Raw genomic sequence first — 14,583 nt, forward strand, 5'->3', positions numbered from 1 at the left:
TCCATTTTCTGCCTGAAGAGGAAGTTGTTTTTCATCCCTAAGGAAAATTTTACACTGACTCCAGCTCATGTGAACTGGAGGAAGTTCCGTTTGTGTCTGCATGTGTGTGTCCTGTATGTGCATGCATTCAGTAACAGTGTATACTGTTTTTAATGAGGCACTAAAACATCCTTGGTTATACAGTAGTCGCTTTGCAAACATACATAGAAAAATATAAATCACCACCAATGTTTATTGATGATTGAATCAAAATTGATTTATTGATTATGAAATCACAATTTTTCCAACTGCAAAAACTAAATTCTATACAACCACTCTCGAGAGATGGCAGGAGAGGGATAGATGTTGGTGCAGATGAATGAAGCAGAGGTAAAACGGAACATGGCAAACATGCACACATATGAACCTACGTACCTACTGCATGTGTAACCAACATACAGGACACCTCTACATATATAGATACAAAAATGAGGTCGGCCAGATAATATCAGCACTTACAGATAAATCCATATTTATTTTTGTCACTGGGGAACTTTTGTCACATATTATTATTTTGCCCTGTATTTTCTAAGAACATGGGAGGTTTAATTTGATGTTGGTGACAGCAGCCAGTCTGTCACTATAAAAAGCTGAGGAAACACCAGGAGCGGAGCACACTGGATACAGCTGAGGTCTGAAAAACACAAGCTGTGTCTGAAGACGCAGGGCAGGTACTTTTGTACAGGCGACAGGAATTAGCTCATGATCAGCTACTATGTCTCCATGTGTATGGGCTGTAACAAAAAGGCTCTGGGGAACCAAAATCAGCTGAGGAAGGACACATTCGGGTGGGGGTCAGGAGGTGGGACGAGGGATTACAGAAGGGGCGGTCTGACAATAATATGCACTAACCGGCATTCAGAAGAGTCAGCAGTTTCAATCGTAAATCATGTTTCCATACCTGTAGCCCAGACTGTTGAGGTCTTAATGTAATGTAATGGCCACAATGAGGCATGCTGAGAATGCATTTTCGGTGATTTCTATTAGGTAATTGCTGGAGTAGAAAGGTCAAAAGTTTAATAGTCCAACAGTCCATTTTGTCAAATAATAAGTTAACACTGTGCACACACAGGTGCCAATGTATGTAACATGTTGTGTTTATTAAAAAGACTGGTGCCCAATTACCTCATCAAAGCAGGTGTCCTTTAAATGATCACAGTGCACATGAAAACTGCACTGACCTCTGACTGCAATCAGCAGAGAGTATATTATTGTGGAAGTTAATGCAACACTTTACTGTTTGTTCTGCATTTGTTCTTTTGTTCTTTTTTTTCGTTCTTTCCCGTGTTGACAAAGGAGAGCAGAATGCAAATGTGTGTGCGTGTGTGTGTGTGTATTATTGTATGTGAGAAGTGTAGGTGGATGGCTGGGTTCCTCTCTGAGCACACCCCTTCACACCAGTCCACCAAAACTAGAAGGGGACTGTGAGCTTTGTCAGCTGTTTCCCATCCTCTCTCTTACAAACACAAACACGCACACACACACACACACACACACACAGATACACACACACACACATACAAGCACAGTCAATTGGCACAGAGAACAGGTGTAAAGCCCTCTGATGACTCAGTGGGTGGTTGAAGTTGTGACTGAGAATTTGCTCACACAACTGGAGACATGACATTTATAAATGTGAAATAAGCTGCAGAAGTAAAGACGTTATGACCAGAAGCCTTACCTTAGCTATAAGGGAAAAGAGAGGATTCTGAGGGTGGGATATCGCTGACTCATGACATTACAATAACATAAATACAAAAATGTTGTATATATATCAATATATTACAGGACAATGGCATTTAAGTACATCCCAAAACCTGAGGAATCTGAGGAGCTCTATCATCAACTAGCAGGAATATCTTATTTTAAAATATCAGGTCATTAAGTATGTCACTATTGCACAATGAAAATCAGATGTCACAAGTCAGGATGACAGTATATTGCTGTATTGTAATTTTGTGCGACATGTTTGGTTCAGTGAAAGGAAGCCAAGCGCAGCTCCGGTGATGAAATGTGTGCGTAGTGGGATGAATGCAGCAAAAGAAATACTGCAGACAGTGTGAGGCAGCGAATGCAGCAGTTAATAAACATCCAAGATAAAGTATCTGCAAGGCGTTCCCGTATCACAAAAACTTGCTGCTGCACATTTTGATACCGATAGTTGAGAAAAGTCTCGTCGCGAGGCGCGAGGCAGGTTAACATCGTACCACGTTCTTCATGAAACTAGACTGACTTATAGCAAATGTTTACAGTAACCATTAACCACAAGCTGTCCAACGCTGAGTACACTGGACACACTTTAAGGTTTCAACAACACAAGCTGCTTCAGCTTCAGCAAGTCTTTTACTAGATGAGGACTGAATCAGCTCACAATCCTTTGAATCCAACTTCTGCTGTCATTACTAGCAACCATAATCCTCAAGTGAGAGTTTTGTCTTACCAGAACCAAGGGTCTAAGGACAGATAATATCATTATAAAGTCTACTGAGGCAAACACAAAGATTTGTGTAATTTGGGTAATATAAATCAAATTGATTTGCTGTTCATTGTCTGTTTGTTTAAGCAACACACACAGACAAAATTAAACATAAAATGTGATTTGCTTGAAAAACGTTATTCCCGTTATGAAAGCGCCCTACAATTTTGTCAAGAGGCTGCAGGGATGTAGCCTCTTATTTTCACTGAAATAAAAATCCATCCTCTGCTATTTTCCTCACATTTCAGACAGCACACTTCACCAAGCTATATAATTTAAAAACTTCACTTAGAAGCACGTAGAGCCACCATTTACCCTTTTATCTTTGCGTTATCTCTGTTATTTTTGTCCTGAAGACGCGGCACATCCAAAACTGTCTCCTTCTATATATAAACACGGATGACTGAATTGAGCGGAGCATAACAGAACTCATATTTATGCATGACAAAAGTAACACTAAAAAAAAAAGATAGCCAAGTAATGCAGCCGACTCACTCGGAACCCCAGAAAGACAGGCGAGCTGAGGCCTTCGACAAACACGTTCACCATGGGACGCTGGTCTAGGTCAATCGTGAGTCACAAGCCATGTTCTGTGCACATCAAAAGAAGCTTTTCATTTGGGGGTTTGTCAAATGATGTTCCTGTATTCAGTCACCACATTGAGGTGCTGTGACTTGAGGGCTGTTGTTGAGTCATGACTTTGTTGCTGCATCTGCTCTTTGAAGATCCCACTGTGCCCATTGTATTACGTAAAGCTGCAGTTCGTAACGTTTGGTTACTTGGTTGTTTTTGTTGATGTAATTATTCTGCCTCTACATGAAAATAAATCATGTGACATTCTTTGTATGCTGCATGCTCCGTCTGAAAACAGTACATGGGCTTTTCTTGTGTTTCCAGTGTTGCTGTTGCTTGTCTCTGTCTCGATAATAAACAAATCACCTTATATGTACAGTAAGGGAATGTCCTGGGAGACAGACAGAGAGGCTGCGAGAGAGACAGAAAGAGAGAGAGTTCTACTAAAAAGGAAGTGATGCTGAATTCTAACCTCATCCACGTTGTACTTCAATCTGACACTCTTGATTTTGCATTCCTAGTTTCTTTTCACCTTTGTGCTTCCTTCCTTCCCTTGTATTTCTTCATTTCATCCATTCTACCCTAGATCTTTCTCTTCCTCTCCATGTGACAGATCTGTTTTCCACACACATAAAAGGCAGTTTTGTTCTCAGTCTGATCCAGTTTATCGATCTGTTGGTCTTTTTTTTTTGTATCATTATTGAGGCTGGTCTCTGTCTATAGTGACTCATCTTATGGAGGTCAAAGAATCCTTCTTCTTGTCTGGCGGCGACTATATCCCGTGATAGAGACAACATCTAAGAGTCATTCCCCATATACTGACTGAAGCATATTCACAGCTGCAGTGGCAACAATCAGCTGTTTGCTCTGATGACAAGAAAGCTCATGTTCTTTTTTAGAGGCTCTGGGGATGGCAACGGCTGTCAGTTGGTCAATCAGTACAATACTCTGTAACATCTTGACAAATCCTCCAGGCATGAAATGTTGCACTCACAGTTCCCCAGAATTCACTCTGATGATGGCAAACAACATGAGGTCCAACTTTTAATTTGTCAAATACTTAGGTTAATGCTGGAATATACTCAATTAGTCTATATTTACAGTCACTTCCTGATTTAAAAGCCAGTCCGCTCATTTCCAGTACACTGTCGAATTAAAGAACAACAGAGTTTAGCAAAGGCTAAGCACAGAGGGATGCAGCAGTGCTCTGCTGGTGTCCCCTCATGATACTTTTTCATTTAAGGCCACATTGAATCCCTCAGGGACTAAAAGATCTACTAAAAAACATTGTTTTTGATCGATATCAGGTCATTTGTAACGTTCCCTTAAAAAGTCCAAGTTTCTCCTTACAAATGACCAGATGCTATTGTAAGTGACGCTACGTGCATATATACGATGTGTTTTGTGTTGATTAGCATACATTAACATGCAAAACAAGCAGGACAGTGACCCATAGCAATGTTAACATTTTCATTGTAAGCACGTTAACAACACACAGGTTTGCACAGCCAGTCTTAGAATATTGCATTGACTTCTATACATCAAAACAGCTGAAACCCTAGCACAACTTTATCCCTAACCATAACCAGTTAATGCCATAAACTAACCTTAACCTAACCACAATTCAAATTTTAGCCCAAAACATAACCAGTTCTTCAGAAATTAGGTTCTACCTTATTAGGACCAGGTTTTTTGTCTCCATGGGGACAACTAGTCCTGACAATAGCAGTTTTTATGCCAGAAAAGGCCCTAAAGAGTAAACAAATGCCAGTATGCACACACACTTGCAGCTTCACTGTCTCAAAGGGGCACTTGTTTCTTCTTAGACTTATCGACCACTGCAAGACAGTTATGAAAAAAGCAAAACATAAACCATTCAATGCATAAACCTCCACTATAGTTTTCAGTTTAAGTACAGTTTAAATGAGAGGAACTGCTGCTGAGCTGAAACACATCTCTTACCACATGGTTTCTGCCGTCTATCCTACTGTTTCTCTGTGTGTTAATTAGATATGCAACATGTACTGGATCTCTTCCAGAAACTACACAGGGTCAAGTGGAATACAAAAATGTTCAAGTTTCTTCCACCCTGTGCAGTCAAATCACTGAAGTGCTTATGACGTGCATCCACCTCCTCGTGTGCATGCTGTTTGAGCATGAAGCACAAACAACATACAGAGCTACAGTAGAGTCAGATGATAAACAGACAATCCAAGCTATTCATCACAGTTTCAATGCATAACTTCTTCATGTTCTGACGCTATGAACCGCTGGCCCCAGTCAGCTGAATCACATAAAAATCCCACTTTTACTTTATTTGTGTTTATATGTCAACATTCAACATCGACATTCAGCAAAATATGTTAACGGTATATCATGGGTGACATATTTGGCCACTCTGTCTGCCACAGAGGCCACTGGGCTGCAAAACTGAAAGGCTGCTGAATAAAAGCAGAAGATCAAATGGTACTGTTTTGCGTCAGTGACATTCAAATAGACTGTTTGAAGAGTCACTGGGCCAAACATAAATTTACCATCACTTCAAAGAAATGGGCTTAATGATACAAGGGGCATAAACATTAACGCATAAATGACCCAGGGTAACACATTTGTCACTGATGGTAAAGTAATCCTTGCAGTGCGGCTCATAGCAACATACATAAATCACCTTCCATTGAAGAAACAAAGTCAGAATAATGTATAAATAAGCAGTTGAAATTTATAGCACCAACAAGTCCAGCAAGTTTGGATTATTTGTGGGTAGCGTCGACTCTTACCTGAGTGCTGCGTGCTGTAGGGCTGATGGAACGTTGCCTCTTTGTCTCTGTGGATCTACAGAGAAACAGGAAGACACTGAATCAGCCTCTGCAACATGTGACTGTCACCCACCAAGAAATAATGATGCAGACCGACACACCGTGTAGGAAGTGTTGCTCAGCAAGCAGGACGGGAGGCAACGATAAGACACTCTTTTGAAAGAATCAGGCTTAAGAGGACTCACAGGATTTAGCAGCTACACTCCAGCCCCATCTCCAAGGGCAACTGTTTGCAAAGATCTAACTTTGGCCTGTTGTCAGCCTTTAGAACTACCAGTCACACTGACACCCACTCAAACACACTGACACACACACACACTGCCTGTCAGAGATCTGTGGTTGGCTGTAAACACACAACGCTGGGGCTCTGCTTCCTCTGTGGTCTAAATGTCTATAAAACAGCTGTGTGTGTGTGTGTGTCTGTGTGTGCGCGCGCGTGTGTGTGTGTGTGTGTGTGTGTGAGAGAGAGAGCTGGTTTTAGCTACAAAGCCACAGGCAACACCCACCCCCCATCCCTGATGTGACTGACAGCTCTGAATGCGAAGCTTATGGAGACTCAGAGGAGCTCACTGTGTTTTAATGAGCTCCATCAACGAGACGCAGATAAAGATGATGAGCTTTTGCCTTTAAATGTGTCTCTCATACAAACCGAATGAACCGAAAACAGATAAATAATCTATTAACAGACTCTCTTTGCCACAACCAAGATCATCAGCACCATTACAAAAGCTTCACAGGCTGAAAGCACGGCTTTGTTTCACAGCTCATGTGATTTCTGGACTCCAGCCAAAGCCACTGTAGTACAGAATGGATGCTACTTTCTTTAAGATGTTTATTTTCTGTCCACAATCAACAGCTTGTCACCACCTGACCACCGACCTTACTTCTTGAATTGGACTCCTCCCCTTTATGATTTCTCCCCATTTATCTCTGATTTATCTTTAAAATGTAAGATGTTCCCTGAGATGTAAACATGTTCAAACTTCTGTGTCAGAGGAAGCAAAGGCACAACATCATAAGAGTAACAGAACAGAGGAGCAACTACTGATTTTTCAAATATTTTGGGAAAAGAACTTTTTTGCTTTCTCAGATAGTTAGGTGGATCAGTCTGACTACGACTACTTGCTTTTTTTTAACACAAAACCAACCAGCAATCTTACGTGTGTATGTATGTGTTTACAGAGTAATCACTCCACCTCCTCCTGCCCAAGCAACTACAGAAATAATTGATTTATTTCAAGGCTATAAATGAATATGAAGGACTGAATACTAAGTCCGATGAAGGGGATTACTGATGTGTAAAACAATAACAACCCATGGGTTGTTTGCCTAATCCTCACTACGGTGGACATTTCATTTGGTCATTTATCTATCACCATCACACTGCAATTAGTTTTTTACATGATGGTGACATGTTTAAGACAAAAACTGTCTATTTCAGCTTCCATTGCACGAGTACTTTAATTGTCAGAAAAAAATGAATTCCCTTCAAATTTTCCCAAAGCTCAGTTACCTCAATTATTTTTCACACCGGCAATCAATTTAAGTTTCTGTGAAAGACGATAAAAGTGGTAAATTCGCACAGCTGAGGAGCTGCAAGCAGAAATATTCAGTGTTTCTGCTTGATAAAGAAAGTGCTGAATATAATGGCAATTTCCATCAGCTCTAGACCTCCCTTCAAATACAAAGTTCTTTTCAATCTTTTCATTGATAAATCCTGCAATTACCCTCTCACTCTGAGTAGCAATGTTCTTCAGTCCCACAAAAGATTCAAACTGCCCACCTACACACTACGACAGTGTCGAAAAGAAGCAAGTCCACACTTCATAAAAAATATATTAATCAAAGATCTAAGACGGTGGAAGATGAGTGAGCCCCTAATGACTAGCAAGATTGAGCCTCCCAGAATGCTTTGGGGGAGAGGGGGCTGAGTACAGCTTCTAAACAACTAACCCTTTGCTGCCCCAGGGCAGATTATTGTCAAGCCTGCTGAGAGTCAAAGAAATACTGTGCCTAAGTGTTTGTGTGTATGTGTCCTTTTTCAGGGCAAGTAGTTCTCATGGAGACCAAAACCTGGTCCTAATGAGGCAGAACCTTATTTCTGAGGAACTGGTTAAGTTTAGGGCTAAGATTTGAATTGTCCAATTCAAATGAATAGAAGTTAGTGCAGTGTCCAATGAAGAATAGCCATGCAAACCTATGTGTGTGTGTGTGTGTGTCCACGTTTGTGTCTCCAAGCCTTGTGCATTGCCACAAACACACAGATGACTAGACCAACTGTTGCATGTGTATGGTCCCCCATAAGCCAACAGTGTCCAGTACACGCACACACGCCACAATCTGACTCATGCTCCTTGATTTCACTCATCGCGCTTCATGTGCACACAGCAGCGCAATCCCACATGCACAGTTGCATGAACAGATAGCACGCACAGCTGTGTTCAGATATCAAACCGAGCCCCAATGCGAGAGAACAAACACGCTGACGAGGAAAGATTAGCTGGTCACAGTGGGCTCTAACCCAAGACACGCGGACAACCTGACACACGCGCCTGGGCTCTGCTCGAAAGTGAAAAAGATTGCTGGGCATTGCAAGAAACTACAAAAACCTATAAGAGGGGGGGCAGTGACAGCAGAACTTCAAACAGAGAGAGAGGATCGAAAATGAAATACAGTCTGATGCCAAAGTAAAGGAAGCAGCGGCTCTGGGTATTTTCATAGACTGTTTGCCCACTGTGAACTACCAGAGAGGCTTCAGTGTGTTTTTAGCACTGATCCCACTATGGACTCAACGCTAAGGCCTGATGGATTATGAAGTGATACTTAATCTAGACAGTATAGCGGGTAATACTTGCTTTTAAAACACTACAATACTTCATACACTTGGTGACACAGAGGACTGAAGAGTGACGGAATACAGCTTAATTTGAATGTATAATCTCCAATTTCAGACCCAGCATCAACTTTTTCAAATACAGTGTCAGTGATTTATTTTTTTTAAAGACGTGAACTGGTGTCTCTGACCTTCACAGCTAAAATGCTTTTTTTCAGCATACAATTACAGCATGTTGAAGCTGTTTTTATGGCTTGTTAACCTAAAGCTAAAGCCTACAGCCTCAATGCCGTGTACTTTCCTGCTGGCAAACATAGACTCCGTCAGACCTGGTATGCACATCCATACTGAGTGATTCAGTCATGGGCAAACCACGCAAAGTACAGGTCTGAACGTTCCTAATCCGTCTTGAAAGTGTCATCACAGAAGGCACATTCAGAGGTGGTTTGAGGACGCATTTGGCAACATTCCTGCGCATGCATGTAAAACTTCAGGAAATTTTATAGATCTAGAATGCATTTTAATGCCAAGTGTGAACAGACATTCTTGCAACGGAGGACAGATGTTAATATATAAACATATAAAAACAGTGAAGTGAAGAAGTACAGAAAAAAAACAACTGTGCATAACCTTCACAATACAATGTAATAAAGACAACCAGTAATTTTGGAGTGACTGGTACCCGGCAGTCACTAATCGAGCTGCACACCTGTGCACTCCTGGTATGCTGTGCTTTGTATTGTTGAAAGGTGTGACCATGTTAGTATGCTGCCTTCTTGGCCAGGTTTTTAACCTGGTAAAATAAAGGATATATATTTCCTGAAATAAGCTCTTCGGGAAAAAAGATAAACAGGGCTGGAAATATAGTAAGATCAATGTGGCGGTAAATGTGTTTTGTTCAATACAAACCAAATGGTATAAGGTGTGAGCCAGCCAGCCAGCCAGCCACACATTCATTAAGCAAGTGCTTCAGCCAGTTAGCAGGTCTGCAACAAGGTCAGTCAGCCAGAGAATGAGGAACCAATCCCCCCTCTGAAAGCTGGTATCCTGGACTCGGGACAGCCCAGTGCATATTTGTAGTGTCGCGGGAATCCAAACGGTGCCCAGTAAAAACACATCTGGTTTAAAAATAAAAAGGCAGGCTAGTGTGAGTCTATGCTGGAGCAGGCAGGATTTGGACCGCTGCCTTGTTTCTAAACAGGCAGGCGGCCAGAGAGGTTACGCAGCATTGAAGGATGCCATGACTGACTGAATGACTGTTTCCAGGCAGGTATGTGTACCCAGTTTGATCCCTGAGGGCGGCTAATGGCAGGCCTGAGGACAAGTCTATTCTCTCTTGCACCTGAGAAATGCTCTGAATTCAAATCACCTTGACGGGAAACAAGCACACAGAAAATCACTTCTGAAGTTATCTTTCAATTGAAAACATTGCCACTAACCGTCCTTTACACAGATAAGCACGGTGCACCAGCAAAACTGACAAGGAAAGTTTTTCTGCTGAGGAACATTTCAGGGTGAAGGAAACATAATAATGAACTAAATATAGGTCCTGTGGTTTTTGTAATCAACATGAGACTTGTTTTGTGAAGTGGACGTTAGAATCATTCTCAGATAATGTTGCAGATTAGAGCAAATTAGATTTGAACTCTGGATGGAAATAAAAAACAGCAAATTAGAGATTTATGTTATTTTCTGAATAGTGTATACATATGTGCTGAAGCCACACATGCCTATATATGTGGTTGTCCTATGGTAGTTAGTGTAAAAGGCTAACTTCACTAATTCACAGTTACTGTTCTTGGTAAGCGAGGTAATGATGTGTTTCGTGACTCAAAGCCAGGAGAGATGCTGGGATGTGAAATGCTGGTTGGATTGAAGTCACTTGGCCAAATGCCTGTTTCCATCTGAGGCCAGAGGAAACCGTTAGCCTGGCGCTGCATTTTTCCCACACCATCCCATCTCTCTCACTTTCCCTCTTCCTCTCTCTCTCTCTCTCTTTCACTCACATCTACAACACACACACACACACACACACACACACATCCGTGCCATTTCTTCCCCAGGGTAAAAAGAGGGGCTGACATCACGCACAAGTTTAGAAAGTGACGAGAGACTAAAGAGAGGTGTTGCATACACCAGAGCAATGCACTTCATACAAGATATGTCCTCGCATCCCAGTTCGCTCTGTTGTGCATCATGTAGATTCAGGTAAATGTGATGGCCCAAACGACAGAGGGTGTCCTTTAGATCAGGTGACGTATTATAATGAAGTGGTGAGTCAGTGTTTATGTCTTAAAGATCCAACGTGTAAGAATGAGTGACATTTAATGCAGTCTGTGGACCCCTAAGCTCACTCCTCCCTATCTCACACACGTCAGGTAACTACGGTGGCCTTCGCATATCGGAAACAATGTTGTAGAAACATGGTGGCATAAGATGGCACCCTGCATAAAGAAAAACCCTCACCTAACGCACATATAAAAGGCTTATTCTGGGGTTATGAAAACCAAAATAAACCAACTTTTATCAGGAACTGTCTGTGAACTCTGAAGCAGGACTAATGTACACACAACCATGTCTTCAGACCAGGGACAGGAGCCTATGTTATAGTATTTTATATAAATATGATTACACTGTTTTATTTTCAATTTATTAGAAACAAACCCCGAAGAACGACAAAAGAACGATAGTGCTTTAGTTTATGTAGCTCGCGTTTTCAACCCGGCTTATATTACCAATTGCTTATTTTATGCACATTGTTTGAGTCACTTGATTTATAAATGAGATGGATGAGAGGACAAAATGACATGGACATGGCCTGACACACAACTACTCAAACACACTAGATGATAGACGACAAGCAAACTAGTTACAATTACAAGTCCAACAATAACAGGGCCAGGTCGCCCTCAGTCGAGTATCCCTTCACTAGCAGAACGAAAGTGGACACCGGCGATTGAAAGCCGAACCAGTGTTGTCCCTTGTCCGGCCTCTTACTCTATCACTCTTCTTAACCCTCTTCAGTATTTTTTTTTGCTGCTTCTGCCATGACATTCACTCATGAATAGTTGCACCTGTGTAACTTTGTCACTTCTTTAGCTTCCTCGTTCGAAAATGCTGTACTTGCGATGAAGACCGGCTTTGACAGGGGCGCCATTCACTGTTGTGAGTTGATAAAAATAGTTTTCGGGTGCAATAAAGATCCATTCAGAAAATGATTACATCAAACACTTCAAATGGTTTGACACAGAGGTTTACGGTACAGAAACAGGACCTTTGAGCGGCAGAGGTACTAACTTTGTAGTAGATCATCCGTGGACTTAATATTCTGTTTTAGCTTTGCAGTTTGTAAGGGAAGCACTCACTATGCTGACCAAATAATCCCTGTGAAGATCCTTAAACTGTCTAAGCCACATTAAGTTTCATACACAGTTATTCCACTGAGATGGATGGAGTGCAGGCATCTGTCTTGGTGGCACTTACAGCATACTCAAGCAGTGCAGATCCCAAAAAAAAGGAAGAAAAAAAAAAAGACACACTCCACCCCAAAATAATCAGCACTCTGTGTCTGGAAGGCCACTATCAACAACCATGCAATCACAGCTGTTGATAGAAGAGCAACACAGCAAAACCAGTCACAACATTTCCAGGGAGTAACTACAAGTTTACCAAGCACATTGAAGCACTTTGTGACAGTTATGATTATGTTTCACTTCAAAAAGAACTTTTTTTTTTTCCACACTTTCCCAATTTTTCAGAATAAGTTTGACCCAGCTTTTCAAAACTACCTGAAAGGCACATAAGCTAATGGATAACTTAATTAAATACCATTTAATGGACTTAATTCACCGTAACAGATTATTTCGAACTCACTGCAACTTTTAAATTGTATATATCCTGCTTTTGCCCGCAAGTTTTTACTTGTTCGATGCGCTTAACAACTGTTTCCACAGCGCCTGTCAAAATAACTGTTATTACTGCAGCAGCTGAACTATATTACAACACAAAGCAACTTTGCTTAAAAATGCGGACAGGGACCGTACCTTAATCAAAACCACATCCACAGCTCGCTCTCCTTTGGCACAGAGACTATATCTCCGCTTGTGTCGCTCATACATTTTCCGTTAAGTATCCAGAGCAGATTTAATGAACAGAAGGTAAAAATCCAGGGGAGACACTGTGGAGGACAGCCGAAGCCGCCTGCTAAACTTCACATCTGGCCACAGAGGCAGCCCTCTACCAGACTCCAGCGCTCTTCCCTCCCTCCTTCCCTCCCTCCCTCTCTTTTTCCTTTCCTTCTGTCGCCTCTTAACTTCTGCCTGACTCATGCCTCTGTTCTCTCTGTACTCTCTCTCTTGCTTTGAATGAGGCTGTGATTGTCTCCCTCACACTCACACATCCTTTGAACAAAACCAAATCACTACATTGTCACAGTGTGACGGACAAATGAAGGGCATTATTACTTCAGTTAATATTAGACACTGTTCACTGAGACGCTGAGATTCAACACCCCCTGCTGGATGAGGATATACTTAAAGTCACCCTCTAAAGAGCCTTCTGGTTGCGATTGGACCGTTTTCAGTCGATGTCTCCCCAGCTGGATGTGGTGGTGTCTAAAAACGAGTGATTCACAAAACAGTCTATATTTGTCCAGGATGCTAACCATAATAGAATGCATGTACAATGCGATGTGTATTCAAAAATTACAGAAGGAAATATTTAAATAACAATAGATAGCATTCCACTTAAACACACCATTTTATTTTTATATAAATTTGGAAAATTTGTCATCATTTCTCACTTATATTCAAGGTTTCTGATATATATGCTTTCCTCTTTCACATAAACACATCACGCAGATGGTGAACTATATGCTGCAAAACAAAGTACAATAAAGGAAAATAAATGACAAGATGTTTTATATTGCATATCATGGCTTCTATTGCCACACAATAAAAAAAAAAAGCTGCTTAAATAGTGTTGAGGAATGCCCACCTCCCTGTCTCCGGGACAGCACCTGGACAAGGATTTACTAAATCATCTGCAAGTGTTCCGGCCCCCTGGTTATTGTCATCCATCAGATCTATTGTATTAGGGTACCCTTATGCTCCCTTACAAAAAACACACTTACACTTTCAATAATTTATGACCAAACACAACAGAGATAAATCATAGAGTTCTGATGAATTTGTATCTCCACCATGTCCCAAATCAATCACACACTCCTCGGTTTAAGGGATCCAACATGGTGTAGTTGAGCTGCGGATGACATTTACTCTAGATCCATGTGAACAGTCCCTGCAGTTACTTGGTTGCTCCTGACATGAGGGTCTGATGTGACATCAGTTCCTGGCCACAGCTGGCCAATATCACAAAGCCATGAATCCCAGCAGCCACAAACAAATCAAACCCCTCTCTCTAATCAAAACTGTGACCTTCACAGAGGACCAGGTGTTTTGTAGTTCAGAGAGACACTGCAATCAATCTTGCACAGAAAGTATACACTTTGAACTGTTCTTGAGTGGAAAAAAACCCCATCTATCTAATAGTGCTTAGTATACATCCAAAAATGTTGACGTGTCTGCACACACACTTTATAGTCACACACGTGCGAGTACACGTTGCCTCAGCCTCTGATGAACAACACTGAATCACAGTCTCCCTCTGAAAGATAATTCCACCAACATTTCTCAGTCGTCGACAGCCAGACAGTCAGTTGTCTGCAAATAACATGAAACGGATGTTTCCACCGGTGATTTGACGCCACTTCAGAATTAGATCAGAAATGACACCGTGTTCAATCTCCCTGCAATGCGTCACAATTCTGACTATATACAGTATAACAA

The 14,583-nt window shown here is 41.4% G+C and overlaps 1 protein-coding gene across 8 annotated transcripts in view; it reads right to left on the bottom strand.

The window, feature by feature from the left end:
* The window catches only part of LOC131459187 (A-kinase anchor protein 13), an 88,610-nt gene that overhangs the window by 35,410 nt on the left and 38,617 nt on the right, over nt 1-14,583 (bottom strand). For 7 of the 8 annotated variants that reach the window (XM_058628682.1, XM_058628681.1, XM_058628680.1 and 4 more), the window contains exon 10: nt 5,866-5,920. In XM_058628682.1, coding sequence (XP_058484665.1) covers nt 5,866-5,920 — 55 coding nt within the window. Of the gene's footprint in view, nt 1-5,865; nt 5,921-12,780; nt 12,950-14,583 lie in introns of those variants that run through there. The other variant, XM_058628685.1, reaches the window with a different exon arrangement.

Source organism: Solea solea, chromosome 5, assembly GCF_958295425.1.
Source record: "Solea solea chromosome 5, fSolSol10.1, whole genome shotgun sequence".
NCBI classification, from domain to species: Eukaryota; Metazoa; Chordata; class Actinopteri; order Pleuronectiformes; family Soleidae; genus Solea; species Solea solea.